This window comes from Staurois parvus, unplaced genomic scaffold (assembly GCF_062004578.1).
Source record: "Staurois parvus isolate SC_StPar_1 unplaced genomic scaffold, SC_StPar_1.0 ptg000009l, whole genome shotgun sequence".
Taxonomy (NCBI): Eukaryota; Metazoa; Chordata; class Amphibia; order Anura; family Ranidae; genus Staurois; species Staurois parvus.
Genome location: NW_028317805.1, coordinates 10,103,098 through 10,126,594, shown reverse-complemented (window position 1 = coordinate 10,126,594; position 23,497 = coordinate 10,103,098). Strand labels below are relative to the sequence as shown.

The 23,497-nt window shown below is 38.5% G+C and overlaps 2 protein-coding genes across 4 annotated transcripts in view; one reads left to right on the top strand and one right to left on the bottom strand.

The window, feature by feature from the left end:
* DOCK1 (dedicator of cytokinesis 1) overlaps positions 1–23,497 on the top strand; it is a 536,657-nt gene that overhangs the window by 237,317 nt on the left and 275,843 nt on the right. The gene's annotated exons all lie outside the window — the stretch shown is intronic.
* Positions 898–23,497, bottom strand: part of INSYN2A (inhibitory synaptic factor 2A) — a 69,114-nt gene continuing 46,514 nt past the window's right edge. The window contains exons 3-5 of one of the 2 annotated variants that reach the window (XR_016311626.1): positions 19,788–19,859; positions 3,353–3,720; positions 898–1,130 (exon numbers count right to left, since the gene is read on the bottom strand). Coding sequence is in view for 1 of the 2 variants with exons in the window: in XM_089669554.1 (XP_089525680.1) it covers positions 3,537–3,720; positions 19,788–19,859 (256 nt within the window). In the remaining variant the exon portion in view is untranslated. Of the gene's footprint in view, positions 3,721–19,787; positions 19,860–23,497 lie in introns of both variants that reach the window. The other variant, XM_089669554.1, reaches the window with a different exon arrangement.

Below are 23,497 nucleotides of genomic sequence, written 5' to 3'. Positions count from 1 at the left end.
TTTAAAACAGTGGGACAATTCTCATAATTTGTTTTTTAAATAGAAGGGATAAATGACTCCATAGACAGACACAGCTCTTCTATCTATATTCTTTTTTTTTTTTTTTTTTTTTTTGGAGTGACTCATTTTACCCGGAAAAAAAAAAAATATATATACATATTTTTTTTTTCTGTTGCAAAAAGTCTTGCATCAAAATTTTCATTTCTCCATTTACCTTATCTGGACTTCCTCACTGCTCCATTCTCCATAGTAGCCGACATTTAAATCAGAGGTGACAGTGACATGTCATTACAGTGTGACAGTGTTTGGGTCTATCGGTGATTTGCACCCACAGGAGAGCAAGACCTGGAATCACCAGGTAGTGTCTCTAGCTGCACCAGAGGAAGGAGTGGTGAGGGGGTGGGTATCAGGAAAGGTGAATTTTAAGGGGGTTGGGAGAGAGGCTTTTTGCAGTGACACTATCACCTCGCCACTGCATGGGTAAGGTGGTGTCTTCTCTAACAAAAGAGAGTGAAGTTTGTCATCGCACCTATGAGTCTATGCATGTATTGTTTACAAGGGTTTGTAGAAACAATAGTTTTCCTGTAAAAAATGTGATACTTTAGATTTTTCAGATACATTGTTCTATTTGTTTCAAAGAATAGCTATTACAGAATAGTAGATTGTTTTGATTTCATGCCTACTTTTAAATTCTGCTACTTGTGAAACATTTATAAGGCTAGAAATATCTTGCCTCAAGGTTTTCTCTGGCATTCTGTATACTTTGTGTTGTAATCTATCTAAACATGTTTTTATTATTCTTTGAAATATATATTTGTTTTGATGGTGTTTTTTACGGTTTCCTAAAGCATTCTCTGTTGTGCCAGTTGAGAAAGTTTCATACACTTTAGACTCCAAGATGTTTAATATTTTTATTACTTAGTACAAATTTCTGTAGAAAATAAATGCAGCTTACTTACCTTTTTTTTGTTTTAAATATGAAGGTGCAGAAAATGTCTCTTAAGATATACATACAAATCATCTATGGCATTTTAAAATAATCATCTTTAACAGTACATCTGATTGATGATTGATAGTAATTGTTTATTTTTTTTCTGAGAGATGTGGTTGTTTGTGGGAAAAAATGCAACCTGTAATATCAAACCAAAACCAGTGTTTAATTTTTATATACTATTCTACTAGTGTATTCATAATTTATGGGCAATACTTTATTTGGGGACTTTAAAACATTGTTTTAATTGTGCAATATAAACATATGTATCTTTAATTAAAAAACATTAAAAAATACAGTAGCATTTTTCAACCCCACCCATCAAGTGAAACAATTGCACTTCCTTCTTGGCACATAACCACTATTCCTTGTACACATACTAGTTTTATACACAAAAATAATTTAATATTTTTTATGTACAATTTTAGTAGCCCTATTAAGCAAGTCTGACATATTCAATATATTTGTACCTGGGCATAATTACAGTTTTGTACAACATTAATGAAAAATGCACAATCCTTACACTAGCTTCAAATTATCACATAGTGATAGAAAAAAAGCACCTTCTATATGATAGCATTTTACCTTGAAACCTGCCGAGTTGAATTTTACCTTTTTTATTATTAAAATTTTCTACTTCTATACCTTTTAGCATCTTCACCATTTCATACATCATTTTTTAAAAATATTTTACGATTCACATTCTAAAACTGTGTTTGGGTACAACAACCTAGCACATAGTATTTATATTCCAGGTTGAAAAGTTGAAGTTATCTTCCACACACAGATTAAACTCTTGAAAATATAAAACAGTGCTTGCCACATGATCTATCTTCAGTATTTCCTTTGTAGGCATTAGAAGATATTACAAATTATTTGTTTAATAGTTGGTGCATTTCCAAATGTAGCAACCAAATCTCTATATTCTATTGTTTTTTTTCCCTTGCCTTTTCAAAGTTGTGGTCTTGACTTAAATTATTTATCTGTATTCTTAAGTGAAATTGTGATGCTAGATGTCTTAATGGTTTAAGCACTGCAAACCTGTATACAGCTACACTTATTTATCAATATAAGCAAAAAAATATATATATTTCATAAGCTTTAAGAAGCTCTCTGGGAGGCAGATATTTTCAGAAATGCTGCAGAAAAAAAATGTCTAAAGCTCTAAATAAACTTAGCCATAAGGCATATTGCAATTATTTGAAATTGCTTAAAAGGTTATATAGACTTCCTTCTAGCATTCTTCCTTAAGACGTTTAAATAAAGTTCAGGATCTAGTGTATTGAGGGGCTTATAACAGTTGCATTATTCCTTATCTTATACATATTATTCAAAATAATTTTTACAATCAACTCTTAAGATTGTATTTTATTTTTTTTACTAAGAAGAGAAATAACTAATGATTTTAACACTGTGTCATTTAAATATCATGGTTAATTCAAATTGCTTTAATTTCAAATTATTTAAAAATATAAATATACATAACTTTTGTTTTGAACTAACTGACATAGAATAATTTAAATTACATTTTTATCTAAAACATAACCTTTTATTGAAAAAAAAAATTTGGATAACCCTTTGTAACAAACAATGTCAAATTAAGATCAAATAAATGAATAAATCTTGGCTTCCTGTTTGATGGTATGGCATTTGAAACTTTAGAATAAAAAACAATTTCAGACCAACAATATTCCAACTCCAGTTAGGAAACCTTAATTAGAATTTAAATATATATTTTTAATAGTTTGGGCTTTTTAGGGTAGGAAAACATTAGAAATTAGGTCTAAGAAAACAGTGTCCCATAGCCTTGACCCTGTCAACGAACAATGAGATTAAAGGCATGTTCTGACTTTGGGATATGACTGGCTTTTTGCACTTGCTCAAATTCAATGTCTCTTCTCTAGAACATTAAAATTAGCATGAGAATGACTAAAATTAATTTTTCGGTAGCGCGGGAAGGCAAATACACACACTTAGTCACACCTTTGAGATTTTCACTGGTCTCCGACCACTTGAAAATTTGTGCTTTCTCCAGATTTTGATGTGCTGAGAATTGCACGTATCCCCTGCTTGGATTTCACAAGAAAATTTAAAAATGAAAGACCCCTTCTACTGTAAGGCTATAATCTTTCTTCTTCTATTCATTTTGAAATGTAAAGGCTTTAGAATCCAGAAGCAAATTATATCTGTTGCTTATGGTGAACCAATAGGAAAAAAGGGAAGCAATTCAAACTTCCAACCATAATATTTTTTCTTTTTTCTTCGCATTTGGTAATTCAGATTTTAAATCCAGATTTTGTATCCCAAAAACTGAAATGCTAGTAAAAGTTGGCATGTTGTGATTTTTATTTTATTTTATACCTTGCTCCTGCGAGTTGAGTTGCAAGTATAAAGGCCTTTTTGGTACGCACAGTAGGTATCTGCATACTGCTCAACCATTTTGCTTCTTGATAACCTCAAGTTAACAAGATTCCTTTTTGAGTGAACTGTTGGATTTCACACATGTGCCGAAGATGGCCCAAGGCTCAGTATTCAGCAGACTTTGCTAAAGAAACCAGAGTTTCCATCTTCCGTGTTTTTTAGATTCTGTTTTGGATTTTTGCTTGGGAGTTGATGTGTAACTCTCGGCAGGGTAAGGCAAAGGTGCAACCTGAGTTTCCTCAATGGGATGGAGTTTTTTCAACACTGGTTGGAGTTTGTCTTCTTGCTGTTTGAAATCCAGTTCAACACTACAATGTAAAAGACATGGGAAAGAAGCTGATTGATTATTTATTTATTTATTTTTACATTTAATACAAATATATTGTGATTTAGACAGATCACAAAAAGACAGTTAAACTGAAATGAATAAGTAAGAAGCAAACCGTTAGTTATTACAGTACAAAGTTGCTAACCCAACTTTGATTCATTACTGAATTTTGAAGAGCATTTGTATTGGCCTAAATATTTTGGTAAGCACAAACAAACATATGTTAGTTGATGCTTAAAGCAGTTGTAAACATCGCTTGGACACTTATAATAACACTTACCTGCAGGTACAAGGAATATCTCCTAAACATCAACTGTTTAGGAGACATCTAGTGTTTCTGCAGCTTGTAACGTTACCAGCGCATCGCTAGTAAAATCTGTGGCACTATGTCCTGAGGTGACTTTTTATGCTAGCAGCTAGTGTGTTTTATTATATATATTTTTTTATATTTTACTCTCTTATCCTTTCATTTATTCATTGGTGTGTTTCATTTTCTGTACCCAGCACTTGATTTCATATATCCTGTTACCAGCGTATGCTTTCTGAAGGGACGGCATACCCATGCCATTCCTTTAGAGGTCTATGTCATGGCTGTGACTCCCATGTGCGACGATCGCGGCGTCAGACCCCTGAACTTCTCACCAAACTCGTGACCGAAGGACTAGCCAATCTAACACCGCGATGTCACGTGCGTAACAATGCCATGCCCAGCTGCACCCTGCACACCGATTTTCCAGCTAATTGGACCACAATCGACGTATCTGCAGCTGGGGAGCATTTGTTACTGGGTAAGGTTATTTACGCAATTAACCCTTCACACTGCCACCACCTGCTTTTTGTACAGAGAAAGAGGAAACTCAGCAATACACTAGGATGATTGGTTAATCGTTGGTATACCGCTATCTCTGCAGACAGGTTATACAGAGGGTTAAACACTCATAGTAGCGCTTTTCAGCAGCAGCAGCAGGGATTCGTAAGTTACATTAAAGAGCTATAGAAACAGTTCAACACTTTCAGAAAGTAAGATTTGTTACTAAAAGGTCAAAAGGGTACAGTAGAAATATTTACAGAAAAAAGATGTAACATATATACACATATATATATATATATATATATATATATATATATATATATATATATATATATACATATACACATATATACAGAGACCAACAGCACAGCAAACCGATAACAGAAAGAAGTTTAGGTAGATAAGTACTTGCCAAATAGATGCCTGGGGTTAAGCAGTTTCAAGTCTGATGAGCTCAAAAAGGATTTCTGGTCTCTCACTCAGTTTCGTTGTTACAGCGAGAGTTGGCTTCTCTCTCTCTGCCAGATGTTAAAAGGCAGAAAATCCTCACTTCTCTCACTACACACCAAGCATAACAGCCTAGTAATACCCAAAATTAATTGGTGTCTCCTTACAACAGACAAGCGAACTTAGCAACGTACACTGAACGCATTCCTGAGGGAGGGGGAAATGAGGGGATAACATGAAGAATTCTTAACAAAATGAGGATCGTGTCTGGCTCTGGTGTGCACGATTGCGACACCTTCCCCCTCAGGTGGTTGCATAGGAGTTTAAGAGAAATACCAAAATGCAGACGTTTGGAGCAAAATGGAGAACCGCGCCCCTCCCTGTGTGCATGATTGTTACACCATGCACATGTGCAGAAGTGACGTCATAACAGTTCGACCATTTGAACGGCCAGAGCATGCAAACCCAGGTGAAGATGGTAGCCCTGTCAGTGGCACCGCTGGAGGGCTTTGTTTAACCCCCTGAAGTTCACTACCATTTTAACCAATTTTGGATAGAGGAGGTAAGTTTAAAAACCCATGTCAGTTTATGTTTTGCTGTCTGTGCCTGACTGGGATGATTTCTTTCTTTGCTTATCCTGGAGATAAGAGGAGACCTCTACAACCTAAATGGAATTCCCTTCTTAGACAGCTGTCACCACAACTGGTATAAAATAGGGGGTAAATCTCCCAAGCAGGGACACAGACAGCAATAAACACTTTTTGGGGCATCCTTTCCCAGTCTATTCATTTTTGTTTGTTTTGGATAGATTGGGGAAGGTTAAAATTATCTGATGACAAAGAAGAAAAATTGGAGGGTGCAATTGCCACCAGAATAGCCATAAAAACTGAACTGCTTTTCTAACCCTTCCCAAATTTACTAAAGAGCTAGTCTATTTGTTCCTATTTAGGAGTATTTCTGTATTTTAATACTTCTGTAAAAGATGTATGAATGACATTTAGTTTGTTTATTATAATCTGTTTCCTATATTTTTATTAAATAAAAAACTTTTCAGCTTTTTTTTTATTGCATCTCATTACTGCTGGTCTCAAGCAGTCTCTTTCAGCCACCACATGTACAAGCAGTAACTGCATTGCTTTTCTCATAGTGGGTTTCCTGATGGTGACAATAGTTCACCACACCTTCATAAAGGCCCTTGTAGTCTCCATAGTACGCCCATGTGATAGGGTTACAAAGTAGAAACACAAGTGAGAGACGGACAGAACGATGTCACCCTGTACTTAGAAGTGATTGAACAAGGACCTTCATGGCAGGATCACACAGTATTATTTTCAATCAAACCTACAGATTAAAAAATATTGAAAAAATCAAGTTAACGTTTTTATAAAATTTTTAGTTCTGTTTTACATGTGCAGTAAAGGAAACCTGTACTGAGTGAAATAGGTAGACTACCATAGATAACACCTTATGAAAATTCTAGGTGCCTGGCTGTCAGGTGAGCCCATCGACTTCATTCATTTTAGTTACCCGGAAAAAAAAATAATAATTGATATTGCCCTGACTTCATTAACTACTTGCATGTTTCTAGTCATTGACAAAGTATAAAACCAGAGACAATCAAGCACCCAGCATTTGGGTAAAGAAATCTGCCATGAAAACTTCCATATTTCACTCAGTGCAGGGCTTCTTCTAAGAAAAAATAAACTGGTTGCAAGATTTAAGGTTTCTTTTTAAAAGTTGTCAAACAGCATACACAGCTGCGTTTTTGAGCTTTTAACATTTAATGCAGTTTTGAGGACTTGTGTTGAAAGTGTACATATTTCTTTTGACATTTAATGCTCAGTAATTGCTGCACACGGTTCTGATCCTTCTCTTAAATGTAAGATCAAAAAGTACAGCTTTCTGCCTGCCATTGCTTAACTCACTGATTTAAAAAAAGAAAAAATGGAAAATTAGACACTGTCTTTAAATTGTTCTAGTCCAACATATGCGCCTGTTCCCGGTATGGAATCGCAGATGATATCCATTAGGAAAAGACAAAGCTGTTTAAGGTAAAGCAGAACTCTAAGCAAAATCCTGTTACTGCTTTATAGTGTACAGAGACCACAAGTTTATCCAGGGCAGGAACTGATGAAAGTAATTCTAATATTCTCATATTACAGACACACATTATGTCCAATTTAGTAAAAACAGTTAACCTATAAGTATATTTACAAATTTTGAGCGGAAACCTGAACCTGATACCTAAGAATCCACAGCAATACAGGAAGAGCATACAGACTTAATACTTCTGTATAGGCTTCCATAGTTGAATTTAAAGTGATTTATAAAGCTTCACATTTTATTTAATTTTTGTAATAGTCATGTTATAATTACCTGCTCTGTGCAGTGGTTTTGCACAGAGCAGTCCCAATCCCACTTTTCTGGCTCCCCCACTGGCACTGTCCACTCTTTCCCCTTACAGAGTGCCCCCATAGAAAGCCACTTGCTATGGCGGCACTCGTGCGTGCTCACTCCCAAACCTCATTTGCGTGTCCATTGAGACACAGAGCATGGCTCGGATCCATCCCCACTCCCTCCTCACTGGCTGTGATTGATAGCAGAAGGAGTCAATGGCTTCCCCTGCTGCCTCTCTGTCCAATGAGGAAAGAGTACTGAAAGAGCTGCTGCCCTTGTGCTCATTGCTGGATTGACATTGGGCTCAAGTATGTATAAGGGGTGGCTGCATTGAAAGATCCATTCACTTTCATAAAAAATAAATGCACTTTTTATTGCAGGTAAAAAAAAAATTGCATTTATTTTTTTTTTGTGTTAAGGACCTGGTAAAGCATTGCACCCACCATCAGTAGATTATGGGTGTAATGCCACAGCCCTGCAGACTGTCTATAGATCTGTCTCCCTGTACCTCCGATACAGGCAAGCAGTTACACTTTCTGGCAGGAAGCTCAATGAACTACCTAGAGTGATCAACAGCTTGTAGTTTACCAATTCACAGAACACTGTGAATGAAGGATGCAGTCAGGCGGGAGGAGCCCTGCACTACTGCATGTTTTTTGTTTTTTTTTTCTTGTAACGTTTGTGACAGCCAGCAGGGCAAGAAATTCCCCCGTCAAAATGGGGTCTTGGAAGGGTGGGAGGGTCCGGTGCATTTGTAACATTTTAACACCCTGAATATAGGTGTAACATGTTACAAAAGGTGAACTTATCCTTTAAACTAAAAAAAATCTTTAGGCTTTAGAGCCACTTTAAAGTTGCACTTAGACAGATATACAGTGGGTATAGAAAAGAACCACCTCCCCTTAAAATAATCACATTTTGTTGCTTTGCAGCCTGAAATGTAAACACAGTTTGTTTTATCAAGCTGTCTTTAGTGCAACTTATACCATACTAGTGAAAGATTTAAAGTATTACTAAACCCCAGACCCTGCATTCACTATATTCGGTTTCCCACAGAACATGGAAATGCAATTATTTTAGTAAATATAAACTGCTAAATACCTTTTTTCTCATCGGCATTTAGAGCAGTCTTGTGACTTCTATCATTGTCCAGCCCACCACTAGCTAAAGCTTGTAGGAGGAGTTTTCTTTCCACTCTAGAAGGATGGAAATCCCCTGACCTCTGTCTGGACCCTGTGCTGATCACATGCACTATCCCAAGAAAAAAAAAACCCTCTCTAGCAATGCACACCAAACTGAGCATGTGCAGAAGGGCTAAGGGTTCAGTCTGTATCACGTGGTCATTTCAGCAAGAGGAGGGGTGGAGAAGAAAGGATCAAACAGCCGTTTTACACAATACAGAGGATTAACCCCTTAGGTCCCACAGTGAGTATAACAGGCATGCTTTACTGCATATACAGATTGATTTTACTGTTGCAGGGTTTAGTAACACTTTAACACAAACATGTCAGAAGAAAATAAAAACATTCAAAAACAGAATCACTGAGTTGGAAAAAGGATCACCCCCCCTCCCTCCTAAAAATGACTTGTAAACTCTACCAGGTGTGTTTAATCACCTTCTCAATGGCACACAAAGCCATTTGACTTTTACTGTGATCAGTTGTGGTAATTTTGATTAGCTCAGCATGAAAAGAGCTTTCCTGGAGCATTCAGTCCTTGGTAATGCAACTGAAGCAAACAATCAACTATGAGTGACAAGGCACTGTCAAAAGATCTTCGGGATAAAGTTGTGGACAGGCACAAGTCAGGAGATGGCTAAAAAAAAAATGCAAAGACTTTACCAATGCCTAGAAGCACAGTAAAGTATATTATTAAGAAGTGGAAGGTATTTGGTACAACACAGACCCTTCCTGGATCAGGACGTCGCTCCAAACTGGCTGAAAGAGCCAGGTAGGAAACTGGTCAGAGGGGCTACCAAGAGGCGTACAGCAACTCTGAAGCAGCTGTAGGAATTTATGACAGAATGGTCATTGTGTGCATGTGACAACAATATCACAAATTCTCCACAAATGTGGCTTGTATGGGAGGGTTGCAAGAAAATAGCCACTCCTCAAGTGCAGTCACGACATCTTTGCCAAAACGCAGCTTGAAGATTCTGAGGCCACTAAACGATATGTCTGGTGGAAATCCAGTACAGCCCACCATCCAAATAACGCCATTCCTACAGTAAAGCATGGAGGTGGTAATATCCTGTTCTTGAGGAAAATCTGCTGCCCCCTTCCAGAAAGTTGTTAATGGAAAGAAGGTTTATCTTCCAACATGACAATGACCCAAAGCACACAGCATAAATGACCACAGAGTGGTTGAAGGAGAAAAAAGTGAATGCCTTTGCATGGCCTATTCAGAGCCCAGACTTAAACCCCATTGAAAATCTGTGGAAAGACTTGAAGATGCAGTCCACAAATGGTCACCATCAAATTTAACTGAACTTAAGCAGTTTTGCAAAGAGTGGGCAAATATTGCAAAGTTAGTAGAGACATATCCCAACAGACTAAAGGCTGGAATTAAAGCAAACGGTGGTTCAACAAATAAACTAGGGGGTGATCCTTTTTTCCAACTTGGTGATTCTGTTTTTGAATTTTTTTTATTTTTTCTGACATGGTGTTCTTTCACTTGGATGTTATAAGTTGCAATGAGCAAATACAGCTAGATAAATCAAAAACTGTTTGTCTTCATACCCTGGCTGCAAAGCAACAAAATGTGATTATTTTAAGGGGGGGTGATTCTTTTCTATACCCACTGTAACAGGCATTATGATGCAGCTTTTCAATAATTATTACACCACTAACGCTTTTTTTTTTTTTAATGCAAAGCAAAATGAGCCAATCAGTTGGCTCAGTACTCAAGTGCTAATGAGGCATTCTGATGGGTGCAGAGTGATAGAGAAAAGAGCTTATTAGTCTACTGCTTTTCCTTTAACTGTCCAATCACAAGCTGTAGGCAAGACAAGACCTGCAAGTGTTACTTGTGGGTACACTCACTCCTCTGCTGCATCTGTGGAAAAAGTCATAGCTGCCATCCAGGCTGGACTTCAAACATGTCTGCCTTTGTCCATGTCCTATAGGTAGTGCTGATGTGATTAGTAGTTTACAACATTTACAACATTGGTTTTGCTCCCAGTTCATCTTACAAGAAGTGTTAATACGCTGCACTTCTGGTAAGATTAAATTGTATTTTTGTACTTTCTAAGAAGGTCCCTAGACTTAAAAATGAAAAATAATGCAGCCAAACTCTCAAGGACTGGCAATCTGCAATATACGTTGTAAAGCTGGCCATAGATTGATCGAAACGTGGTCAATTCCTTTTGATCCATCTATCCTTAAATCGACTTCAGCCTTTCATGTTTTTTTGTGTGTGATGACTGCCAATGGCTATAGTCGACAGCAGTGATCATTGTATTTTGCCAGTGGTGAAGGCTCCCTGCTCACCCTGCCAGCAGAACACAATAGCTCTGCAGGAAGAATTCACTCAACACTGGGATGAGGGAACTGAGCAATTTTCTTTCCTTCAACCTGTGGTTAAAGGAAAGAAAATTGCATACTGCATGGCCTGCCTTACACATGTTCTCTGGTTTAGTTATGCTTTACCGCGAACAGAAAAAAAATCAGGTCTCCTGTCTTGCCAAACAGGGCTGTGCCAGTCTCAGGACTGGATGAACAGAGATACCAGTCATTTGGCAGGTAAATCCGCTCCTATAAATGTATTTTATTTGTGTATGTAGCCGTTTTCCTGGAGTTTCGAAGCTGGTGATGTCAGTGTCACTTGCGTGTGATGCCAGGACTCTGCTGGAGCAAATAAGAATTGAATGGTGATTATTTAGCAGGAAAGAGTGGCAAATTTGGTGCTACACTCTACAGCAAGGGTCCCTAAACTTTTCACGCAAAGGGTCGGTTTATGATCCTTCAGATTTTAAGAGGGCCAGAGTGTAGCCAGTGGGGGTAGAAAATGTTTCAGGCCCAGCATCAGTGAAAATGAACGTGGCCTCAGGGATGGTGGTCAGTAGGAAGAAGTGTAGTGCCCCATCATTGGTATTAATGGGAGTTATAGTACCCCATAAGTGTTATCAGTGGAAGAAATAGTGCCCCATTGTTGGTGTCAGTGGGAGGAATACTACTTCATATCATTGGGAGGAATAGTGCTCCGAGTGCCGGATAAAGGCTAGCAAAGGGCCACATCTGGCCTTCGTGCCGCAGTTTGCAGACTCCTGCTCTAAAGGATTGATTTTTTTTTTCTAAATAAAGGCAATTAGACTATTCACTTTGAAAAGGAATTATCTCTTTGCTTAGGCAGGCAGTAGATGGTGTGAATTTATTTCCTGCAACCACAGTGTGCAGAAAAGAAATTCACAGGATTCCCCTATCAACACAGACAGTGCTGACAGGGAAACCCCTCCAGCCAAGCAATTTTTTTCTTCTGACGGGCAGGTGGGCGAAGACAGTATTTATTGCTAGCGGCTATAGCAGGGGCTAGAGATAATCGCAAGCGAATCCGGCAGGCTGGTTGTAGCCAAGTTGATCGATCAGTCAACTTGGTACATTCAACCTGCCCACATATGGCAAAGATTTGAATAGTTTATGGGCAGCCTTCATGAATGTGGTCAAAATTGACTTTGCAAATACCCATTTGAGTGCAAAGAACGTGAAAATGAGTATTTTTGCTTGTATGATGGATAAAGGGGAAAAATTTATTGCAAAAGTGAACAGCCTTTTTGTCTTTTATTAAATCCACCCCATAGTCTTGATGCACACAGACTAAATGGCAAGGGGATGTGCAAACACATAAAGCAGTAGTGATGAACATAAGCCACTATAGCAATTAAACTCCCCTCTACTGTAATGCATTGTGAATCTTTATACAGAGTGTGTATATCACGGAAAAAAAAATCCTAAGCCAATATGTTTATGTACTTCTCTAAGGAGACATTCCTGGTCTAATGACTTGGGCTCTAACAGCTGCCATGGTAATTCAGAAAAGGTTGCATATTATTGATCTGGAATTTTATTTATCTATCCACTAGTCAGAATAATTACACCTACGATGTTCTAATCTGGTACTTCATGTGCCCTGCTGCAGGAAGATGTAATTAAGAGGTTTAGATTTTTAAGCTTTATAATGTGCTAATTATAATTTGAAAAAAGCAGAGTTTGTCATTTCAGAGCAGTTCGCATAAGTTATTAGTCTTCTGCGTAGATGGACACATAACAAACTTACTCTTTGAAATTAATGAAAGCAGTATTAGTAGCGAAGGTTTAAAAACAATAGATTTTCTGATTGGTTGTCATGAATAATGTTTTATAAAAATAGGTTTTCTGGGTTTTTTTTTAACAAAGAACATCACTCTAATATATAACAGGTTTGCTGTTTCAGGGTTGATGTTGAGCTCTCTAAATATAACCAATTTTGTTTATTTTAAAGCTAATATGCAATTCACCTTCTCTCCTAAATCAACTAGTCTTTATGGTTTTTGCTCATCCTTTTTAAAGGAATAGTTCACCTTTACCAAAAAACTGTCTCTGCAGCTGTCTGCCATTTTTGTACCTCCTGAATCCTGACTGAAAAACTCCAAGAACGCATCATCCCATCCTGCCTTGTAGAAATAGGAAGAGATAGCTCTGTCATGGCACACCTCACCTGGCCCAAGTGGTTAGCAGGTAAAAGCAGACTCTGCTCAACCCATCCAAACCATGCCCCCAACATGTTTCATTTTGCCCCTGGTGAATAATCATGGAGCTCCATGATTAAGCCCCAGGGGCGGGGTGAAACATGTTGGGGGCATGGCTTGGATGAATTGAGCTGAGGCTGCTTTTACCTGCTAACCACTCAGGCTGGGTGAGGTGTGCCAAGACCGGGCTATCTCTTCCTATTTCTACAGCGTGCTTTGGGTCTGAACAAACCTCTCCCCAGCCTGCACTCTCATTAGTCAGTGGCATCCAATTCATCAGACCTTGTTAGCCTGGTTGGGACCATTGAAGGATAAGTTCACCTTTTCGAAAAAAAATTATAAATGCACATTTTTTTTGTAGGTTAAAAACGTGCATTTATTATTTTTGTCCAAAGGAGCCTGGAAAGCATTGCACCAGTGATCAGTAGATTGCTGATGCCATGCAGGTCTCCTGCAGACCTATCAGAATATCTGCTTGCCGTATGGGATGTTCGGTCAAGCAGATATACTGACAGGAAGCTTCAATTAACTATCATGGTGCTCCACAGCGCCATGCTAGTTAATTGAAAACTACAAGCCGACAGCTTCTAAGGTTGTTGGAACTTGCAGTTCATTCATTCATGGAAGCCTGTGAATGAATGACGCAGTCATGTGAGCAGAGGCCTGCACGGCCGCACTGTTTTCATATCTGACAGTATGGGAAGACTTCTCCCCGTATTATCTGTTAGAAGGAGGGGGGGCAGCAGTCACAGCTGCAGCTATGGGAACATGTTACATGTTCCACCCTAAAAACCGATGGAACATGTCACATGTTCCCAAAGGTGAACTTATCCTTTAAGCAATTATCATCAATCCCATTCTGCCTTGTTGCTAGGACATTTCTAAGACCATCCCTGAGCTCAGAGCTACTGTGTCTGGGGAGAGAATGTGAGGGGGTTCGAATCGGAGGAAGAGCTCACTCCTGTGATGGTAGAGGTGAACAGTAACCGCTAGAGTTATTTTAGCAATGTCCCAGAAACAAGGCATGACCGGGATAATGTAGTTTCTGGAAGTTTTTCAGTCAATCTTCAGCAGGTATATAAATGGTCTACACCTATAGCAAGGGCATTATTCAGCTTTGATCAAAGCTGTACAGTTTTTGTTTTGTCTACAGGTACCCCTTACCTGCATAGTCAGTCAGTTTTTTGGTAAAGGTGAACTATGCCTTTAAACTGAGTTTGGTTAGGAGAAATGTAGTTTGTGTCCTCCTACACAGTTGATAGTTATACCATGTGGTATGACTGTAATGGAAGAGGGGCATTTAAAGTGTTTCTAAACCCAACAAAAATGTAACATATTGCAGATTACTAGTGTGGTATAGGGTTATAAGGTGGTATTGACCCCCAAAGCAAAAATATATTATATTGCAGATTACCAAATATTTGATATGGCTGCATTTTTTTGGGGGGGTTGTTTAGGCTTTCTTTAATTTTTCCCTGGTAATCTGGCCAGTAAGCCTGTTGTTTTTTAACAGAACAAGTTATCCTGCAGATGTATCATATGGGAATATTGAGAAAAATCTTTTACTACTGACATGGGTGATTACAATGATCCACTTTTATTTATGTAAAACCTATTTGTGTAACTGCAGTGTAAGCTGGAGTTTGGCTTCATTTAGATGAACTAGCAGATGTAGATACACTAACACTCCCCTCCCCCCAAATTAACAGTGCTGCTTTCCAAAGGTGCCTCCTGAGCTCATTCAGTGGAGGCAGTCTAATACAGGAGGAGTGTTAAGCCTAGTACACACTTACCGAATGTCTGCCGAAAAGGTCTGCTGTTTGGCTCCCAATCAACGCTCTCGGCCAATAGCTGAGTGCTGTGACCTGAGTGTTCTGGCCGGGGGGGGGGGGGGGGGGGCGACACAAAAACACAGCAGGGGAGATCCACTGTACTAACATATGATAGTTAGTGCAGCGGCTCCTCCTGAGCGGCCAGGTTTTTTTTTTTCTCAATCAGCCCGCTGGGTTGAACAGAAATCACTAGTAATGTGTACCAAGCTTTTCTCGCCAGATCACCAGGTGAAAATAGAGGGGAAAAAAGAAAATTGATGCAGCCTACACATCTAATGATTGGTAAGCGGCAATATATAAACTTTTGGGTTTTATTACCGCTTTAAATAGAGAAATACTGATGTGTCCCATTAAGTTTTTTGTTTGCTTTAAACATCTTGAAAGAAACAGTTATTATGGTTTAATATCCCCTGTGCATGGGGCTGATTTATTTAAGGAGTAATGTGCACTCAAGCTTGTGTTCTGTTTAGTACCCGATCACAAGTCAGCATAATATTGTGCTGACTTTAGTTGTTAAAGGTGAACCCAAGCAAGGTGCAAATGATTTATTGGATAATGTTTTCCAAGTATTTGAAACCAGGTTGTGGTTTTCTGGCCATATGTTGAGGTTATGTGGTCAATTTTAGATGCTAGTATTTGTTCTTGTTCTCCTTTAATTTGGCAAAAGCAAGGTTTAAACAAAAGAAACATGTAAAAATTGCACAGAATATCCAGCACTCCTCTGTACTGTGTGACAACAATTAGTCCATGGATAAACACACTAAGGCTGGCCATACATTATACAATTATCTGCAGATTTTCTGCCCAATTTCCTTTAGATTTACCTTCAACTATGTAGTGCAAGGGCCTGCCTAATTGGATACAACTGAAAGTGTTGTTTAGGTTTGTCCTCCTATTATATGGTTTTTGGTAAATCTAAACCAAAAATCTGCAGATAATTGTATAATGTATGGCCAGCCTAAGAGTCTGTCGTATAGCAGCAATTACTGCAATAGTAGATGAATGGTAGAGGGGTGGATGGATGAACAGATGGATGGATGGAACGTGGTTCACCTCTGAAGCTCCCATTAAATCTGGGCAGGATCACCTCATAAAGCAGGAAATGGCAAAAAGCAGGGAGCTGAGGTTAATACCGAGCTGAAAAAACAGCTTTATTAAAAGCAGCACACTTTACATATCAGAATTCACCAATCCACCAGTGAATATTAACACAGCAGGTTGAAACACCAGATCCGATCTTCAGAAGATGCATAGAGGCAATAAATGGCCACCAAACATGCAGTAGCAGGAGCTCCAATGGGCCAGCAGATAGCGTGGATAAAAAGCACAGTGGCTAAATGATTAGCACTTCCGCTTGGCAGCACTAAGGTCGCTGGTTTGAATCATAACCACGGCACCACCTGCCTGGAGTTTGCATGTTCTCCCTGTGCTTGTGTGGGTTTCCTCTGGGTACTCCAGTTTCCTCCCATACTCCAAAGACATGCAGGTAGATTAAATGTATCCTGTCTAAATTGGCCCTAGTATGTGCACATATGAATGTGAGTTAGGGTCCTTAGATTGAACACTCCTTGAGGGTTAGGGACTGATGTGAATGTTATATATATATGTGTGTGTGTGTGTAAAGCACTGCATAAATTGACAGCTCTATTTAAGTACCTGAAATGAATAAAATAAAAAGCTGGTGGAGTCTCCAGCCGCAGTGTGATGTCACAATCCTTAGGAGATGTTGGGGGGGGGGGCAGGCATAATGCTTTTTATCCACACCATTTGCTGGCCCATGGAGCCCCTGCTGCTGCATGTTTGGTGGCCATTTATTGGCTCTGTGTATCTTCAGCAGATCGGATCTGCTGTTTCAACCTGCTGTGTCATTATCCACTAGTGGATTGGTGAATTCTGATATGCAAGTGTGCTACTTTTAATAAAGGTCTTTTTTCGCTTGGTATTAACCTCAGCGCCCTGCTTTTTGCTAAAAGCAAGGCTTAGAATTCAGTAACCTTGAGCAGATAATCTCATTTTCATTGATCTGAATTGTGGTGGTAGGTTAGTATTTTTTTTTTCCTAAGTGGGACGTGATCAGGTTATCTCAAACTCTTATGTTCCTGCCTAAGTAATCAAACATAGAGTGAAGAGAAATCTCTCCTCAAAAGGGAGAACACAGCACTAAAACCTGGGGCAGTTTTCTATGGGAGGCTGTTGGTAGAATAAAAGCCTAATACTTTTCGCACACCACCATCTATACTGATGAACGTTGCGGTTTAAAAGTGCTATAGTGGCTGTGGAACCTTCAACATTTGACACACCTCAAGATGTGTTGTTTTTTTCTGGCTCCCTTCTGGGATATGTGTTTTAACTTGCTAGCCCCTAGCCACTATTGTGTCCTGTAGTTTTGTAGGAGCCAGTGGGTTGAACCAAATAACACAGGGGGGATGTGTTGGATGTTGAAAATTCGTCAGCTAGCATCACAGACAATGATGAAAACCTGACGTAGGTTCTAAACCTGTGGCATACAATACACACATAAATCTCAGGCTATTATGCGCATAAAAAAACTCATGTACCATTGTATCTTCCAAGCACTTTAGTTACATAAACCAAGGATGTGTAATGCGCTAACTCCTCATCCAGACATATAAATGAAATTAAAAAATCCTCCAGTAATCCCATGCAAGATAAATCCACACTCCAATAAAAGTCCAACTCCCAAATCATAGAATGTCCAAATTAGTGCGTATAACAATCACTTTCCAGAACAAATTATAATAGGTCAAATGCGTTTTTACAGAAGTATAATTTGAAGGTCAAACTTACAGGTGAGCAGGGAGAGTATCTTGAGCACAAGCACATCTTCTGGAAAGTAATTTCTAAATGCACTAATTTGGACATTCTGTGATTTGGGAGTTAGACTTTTATTGGAGTGTGGATTTATCTTGCATGAGATTACTGGAGGATTTTTTAATTTCATTTATATGTCTGGATGAGGAGTTAGCACACTACACTTTCTTGGTTTATATACATTTTAACTGAGAGCACACTTAGTGAGTGGGTGCAGCAGTCTTCCTTTGTTTTTATCCAGGGTGTACCAGCACATGAGTGTGAGGCTCTTCACTTTACTTACCAGCAGCCAGGGGCGTAAATACAGTCATGGGGCCCCATTGCAAAATTTTGATGGGGCCTCTGGTGAAATCTATCAGTGCCAACTGTGACAATATATTCATAGATGTTAAAGAATAACTAAAGGAAATACTTTTTTTTTTTTATTTAAGTTTTGGATAGAGTGGAGAGGGATTACAGCCAATGTTTTTTTTTTTTTGCTGTCTGTGTTCCCATTAGGGACATTCACAATCATTCTGTCCTGTTTACCATTATCATGAAAGTAAAGGAAAATCCCAAATCATGGGCTGTCCTCAGATAAGTAATAGAGGGGAAATCTTCCAATGAGCACACTATTTCTTGTAACCTGGAGGGTGGCCCAAGGGATTTTACTAATTTGCAGGGATTTTCTCTTACTTCCTGTTTTGGCTATGGCACAGGAATTGAAGGGAAAGCTCCCTAAACGGACATAGCAAAGAAAAAAATCTGACAAGCAATATAACCTTCCCTTAAATGAACCTTCCTCCAAAATGAAAAGTTTTCCGTTTACATCTGCTTTAACATAAGGTCTGATTTTCTCAATGTTGGCCAGCAAGAGATCTGCCTATATAGTCTCTGCAGTAATAGGGTCCAATACTCTGCATATAAGTTATCAAGGGAAGATCAGCAGTTATTTTTCTCTGCTAAGTATTCTGTCCTCAATAACTCAAAAGTTCTTTTTACCAGATCTCAGGGACGTAGTACAGATTCTAAATACTATACACTAGGAAGGTTTTTTTTTTGTATTCCAAAATTCTTACTTTTTTTTTTTTTTGAAGAACTACAAACCTCAGCTATCTTTTGAGGTGTTAGTTGAGGAGCCTCAGAAACACTGTCTTAGGCATATGGGGTTAAATTAGAATGGTTAGACTGTAGTAGAAATTGGGAGGAGTGCTGCTAGTATTGACGTAAGATGCGGCAACAAAAAAAATATTGCTGTGCCTGTGTGGGGCTCAAAAGGACAACACTCATATACCACTAGGGGGCGCTCATACTAACAGCTGATCAGTCTTTGGGAAGAGGACAAGATGGAGCTATGAAAACAGGAGCATTTGGGGCAGGCTTCTCTTCATGTACAAATGGCCAACATGTATGGGAAGAGCATAATTGCCTATTTTTTTTAAATCCAATTAGTTTAGCGTTATGGAATGGTGTTCATGGACTGCATATGGTTTTTGTTTTTTTTTTTTGTCTTGTTTTTTTTAATATGCCTCAACAACTTTCTTAATGGGGCTTACTCCCAGATCCCATATCAGGAGCTTGGGCTGTTATGGGTGTAGTTATGTCACTGCTTGTAGTTTGAAAATGCATATCTGTGCAAGAATTTAAGAATGTACCATTCTCAATAAAAAGTAAATATGCCATCCATTGTTTATGGGTCAGCAGTTTATGACTGAAACGAATTCTAGTGATATACAATCTATACTGATTTAACTATAACAGACAAGCCTAATGCTAGCTATCAAAGCTGCCGAATAAATGTTTAATCAATATTCACATTCTATGGTTAGTTTGCATTAGCCACATCATGGATCTCTGCAACTTGATGAATGATTTAGTGATGTTATGAAGTTAATTAAACATACTTCCTTGGAAAACAAAATAACTGACTTTGCAGTTTATGAAACTATTTTTATTGCTTAGCTGCACATTACAATCATTGTTGGGCATATTCAAGGCTCGCCAAGTTTGAAATGTCTTCCTCTTACCTGTAGATAATACATGCGCTGTTCCTGCATGTGTCGCAGTTTGCTGTGTCTTGCCCAGTTCGATATGAAAGCCTAAAATATTTAAAATAAAGCGACTTGCATTAAACGTCTAATCCATCTTCAGTGTCATTCACATTTCACGTAAGAGCATATTTAACCAAAGTATTGCCACTAAGCATTACATGCACACTTATAGCAAAAGATTTCTTCATTGGCCCTTTAGATATTATACGATGGTTGAATGTGTGGGCACCGTTCATGGGGCCTGTTTTATCAGGTAAAGGACATTGAGATTAATTGAAAAATGTATTATTATTTTTTTTTTATTTCCCACAGAACGATCAGGTGGGAATCTAATTGATGTGGCCATGTCCATACCTGGAGTATTCCTAGTTGTGTCTTAAAAGCAGATCCAAAAACATAATGCAGGCACAGGTTTTTTTTTGCCTGGAGTTCTGCTTAAAGTATAACTAAAGGCAAAACTTTGTTTAGTTTTGGATAGAGTGTAGAGAGATAAGATCACCTGTCACTTTTTATTGCTGTGTCCCCATTAGGGAGATTCACACTCTTAGTCCTGTTTACCATTATCAATGAAAGTAAAAGAAAATCCCAAATTTTGGGTTGTTGCTGGAAAAGTAATATAAGGGAAATCTTCCAATGGGGACACTAGTTCTGGTGATCTGGAGGTCCCAAAGGGATTGCTTTATTTGCAATTTCAAATCTCAATTCCTGTTTGGCTATGGAACAGGAAGTGAAGGGAAATATCTGCAATGGGACATAGATGGCAAAATAAATTTGACTTGCATGTCACAGCTCCCCAGCAATCCCTAGATAGCAGCTGTGAAAGCTTTGTGCAAAAGTTGTTTCAAAGTCTGTCTGTTCAGTCTTTCCTGATCGGCTGAAATTATTTTTTTCCTGCTGGCTCTTGCTTTTTTCATTACCAAGTATGCGTGGGTCCTTCTCAAGGCAAGAGGGTCAGCAAGGCAGCCAGACTTTTTTTTTTTTTTTTTTTATAGATGGAGAGGTCAACAATTACAATTCCTTGTTTCTTTTTTTGACAAGTTTACTTTTTGAACCCAGGATAGGAATGTAAGCTATACACCTTATATTTGAATGATTTTAGCATCCTTTAATAGAAATCTTCACTAAATTATGAAAACTTTTAAATCTCCTTTGAAAAAAGTCTATCAATATGGATAACATTAGATGGACCTTTTTCCAGGCAGTGGTTCTGTGTGTCTGCATCAGCTATACATAGAAAAAAATGACTCTTGCTCTTTTCACCACATAAGTGTGATGGAGAACAATCCTTTTCCAAAATCATCTTTTTGACTAATGCTTGACTAATATCATCTGACGTTTTCAAATTTTATAACTTTGTGTTGTGTAATTATATTGATCTTTTGCTGTAGCCCATTGGCATCAGGGAATAGTGTAAGAGCTTGAAGGGGAAATGAAGAACAGGTCAGTGTTTATTGACCCAAATGCACTTCTGAGATTCCCCATTCTAGTGTTCCACATACTTCATGTGCCTTTGAAGCAGGTGCAGCGTTCAAGTTCTGAAGGGCTTTTCATCTTTTTGTACTACAAAATGCCTTTGGAGTGGTTTCTCTTCCAGGTGAGCACAGGGCAATGTATGCAGTATGGTGATAACAGTGCAGATGCTGCAGATATGCAGAGAGATTGGGTCTTTGTTCTTTTACAAGTGCATACATATTGAAAGGGACAAGAATGTTCGCACAACTTCTTATCCATTTCCCTGAGCTCTCTAGGTCCATACTGTGCTAAATGCACAGACTTGGCAGCCGACTTTGTATCAGTCTTACATATTTTCCATTTACGTGTCTACTGATGGCCATACACACTTAGATGTGGAGTGATTGGAGCAACACCAACCAGGCAGTGTATATAGCAAAGAATTCTGATCTTAAAAAAAAAGCTTTTTATGGGTTGTAATTGTAAAGGTCTCTTAAAGTAGATGCAAATTCTAAATGTATGACATTTAGTTTGAAAAAGCACTGTGTATGATCAAATACAATTTTCTCTTAATAAAATACTGTTTTCACATCTTTGTATCCTTTGTTGAATGACTGTGCTGCTGATCTCTTTACTAAAGGTGTCTGCAGAATTCTTAATGCTTTTTTCTACATGTACTGTATGTGCCTATGTGAATCATTAGGGCGTCACAAACAGTAGTCGTTTGTTTTTTAATTATATGATCAGGTTAGATGTAAAATATTGCTTTGTAGTGCTTGAAGGGTCATTCCACCCTGGGGCTGTTTTGTTTATAGAGGGTTGCTAATTGGGTTCCATTGACCACTTGATTATTATGTATTATAGGGTATACTATTATGATGTGTCTTTCCAGCTCTACACTCCAAGTGAACTTCAGTAAATTAAACTTATCCTGCAGCATTCTGCGACTGTACCTAGCCCTGTACTACATTGTGCTGGTTGAGATCACAAATAATTATATTTTTACAGCACGGGATTTGTTTTTATTCTGAAATTGCTCTGCGTTAAGGTTACAGTATGCGTTGGGTTAAAATGCAATGAACATATAATGGAGTTGCTGTCTGGGAGGGGGTGGGGTTGATGGGAAACAAAAGAAAAATAAAATCAAAATAAATAAAACCAAATAATTTACTTTTTCTTCAACTGTGTGTGTTGTTGCTTTTTAAATTGCAAATACCCAGATGCCGATAATGTATGACAGTCCATGGTGACTGGAATACGTAAGTGCTTTGTGCTTGCCATCCGTCCTCAGATGCTGACAGGAGAACAGCAGCCGGTTTGGACAAGGGCACCCTGGGTAAAGCACGAGAGCAAACAGCCTGCTTTTATTTCCCAGTGATGGATTCATTTGTCTGAGATTGAGCCTCTACCCTGCTCTCCGCTGCTTCCCCACATTTGTTTGCTGTGACATCTATTAGACGTATGACTGGGTCAAGGTTACATGAGAGGTACAAGCTGCTTGCCTGCCTTTCCTAAGACTACAGTTCAGTGACATTAGATGGAGTATAGACTTGTAGGGGAATTAAAATCATATCTGTGTGTTTGCTAAAGACATACTTTACAGCCCTGATGCATGCAAGAGCACATTCTAGTGAAAATACATGGAAATCATAGTGCAGCTTTTCATAAGAAAAAGACCCTGGCGATTCAGCTAGAATTTTTGAGACTTTGTTTACTGCAGATTCCTGTTCACTTTTGTGCTGCAGATATTTGGCAGAGGCTTTGCAGCACAGCTGTCCTCTTCCTTTTTTTTTTTTTTTTTTTTTTCAAAATGAGGGCCAGTGGGAAATGGTGCACATTTGGTCTCTGAGTTGTCTCCGATATTAAGGCTCCAGCACCCTTCTAGGTGTAGGGGTGTCTCATCAGTGGTAATGAAATCAGAAAGCACAAAAGGGTTAATTTTGGTTTGGTAGTAATTCTGAACTTAAAGGGCCCAATGCATTGCTTTGGCAAAGATTGAGTCATATAGTGATGATTGAAGCTGTATATAATTTTAGCTGCGCTGCTCTGCTCTGCTCTCTCTCTCTCTCTCTCTCATTTTAGCAACCAGTGCAGGCAGTCCAACGGAGTGTTTAAAAAGTCCTTGGAGTAAAGCTTTAAAGTTTAAAATGGATTATACAACCCAAGGTGCCCCAAACATGTTGGAGTCTGCGGCTCCCCCGTATGCATAAACTGTGGGAATAGTCAGGGCAGAG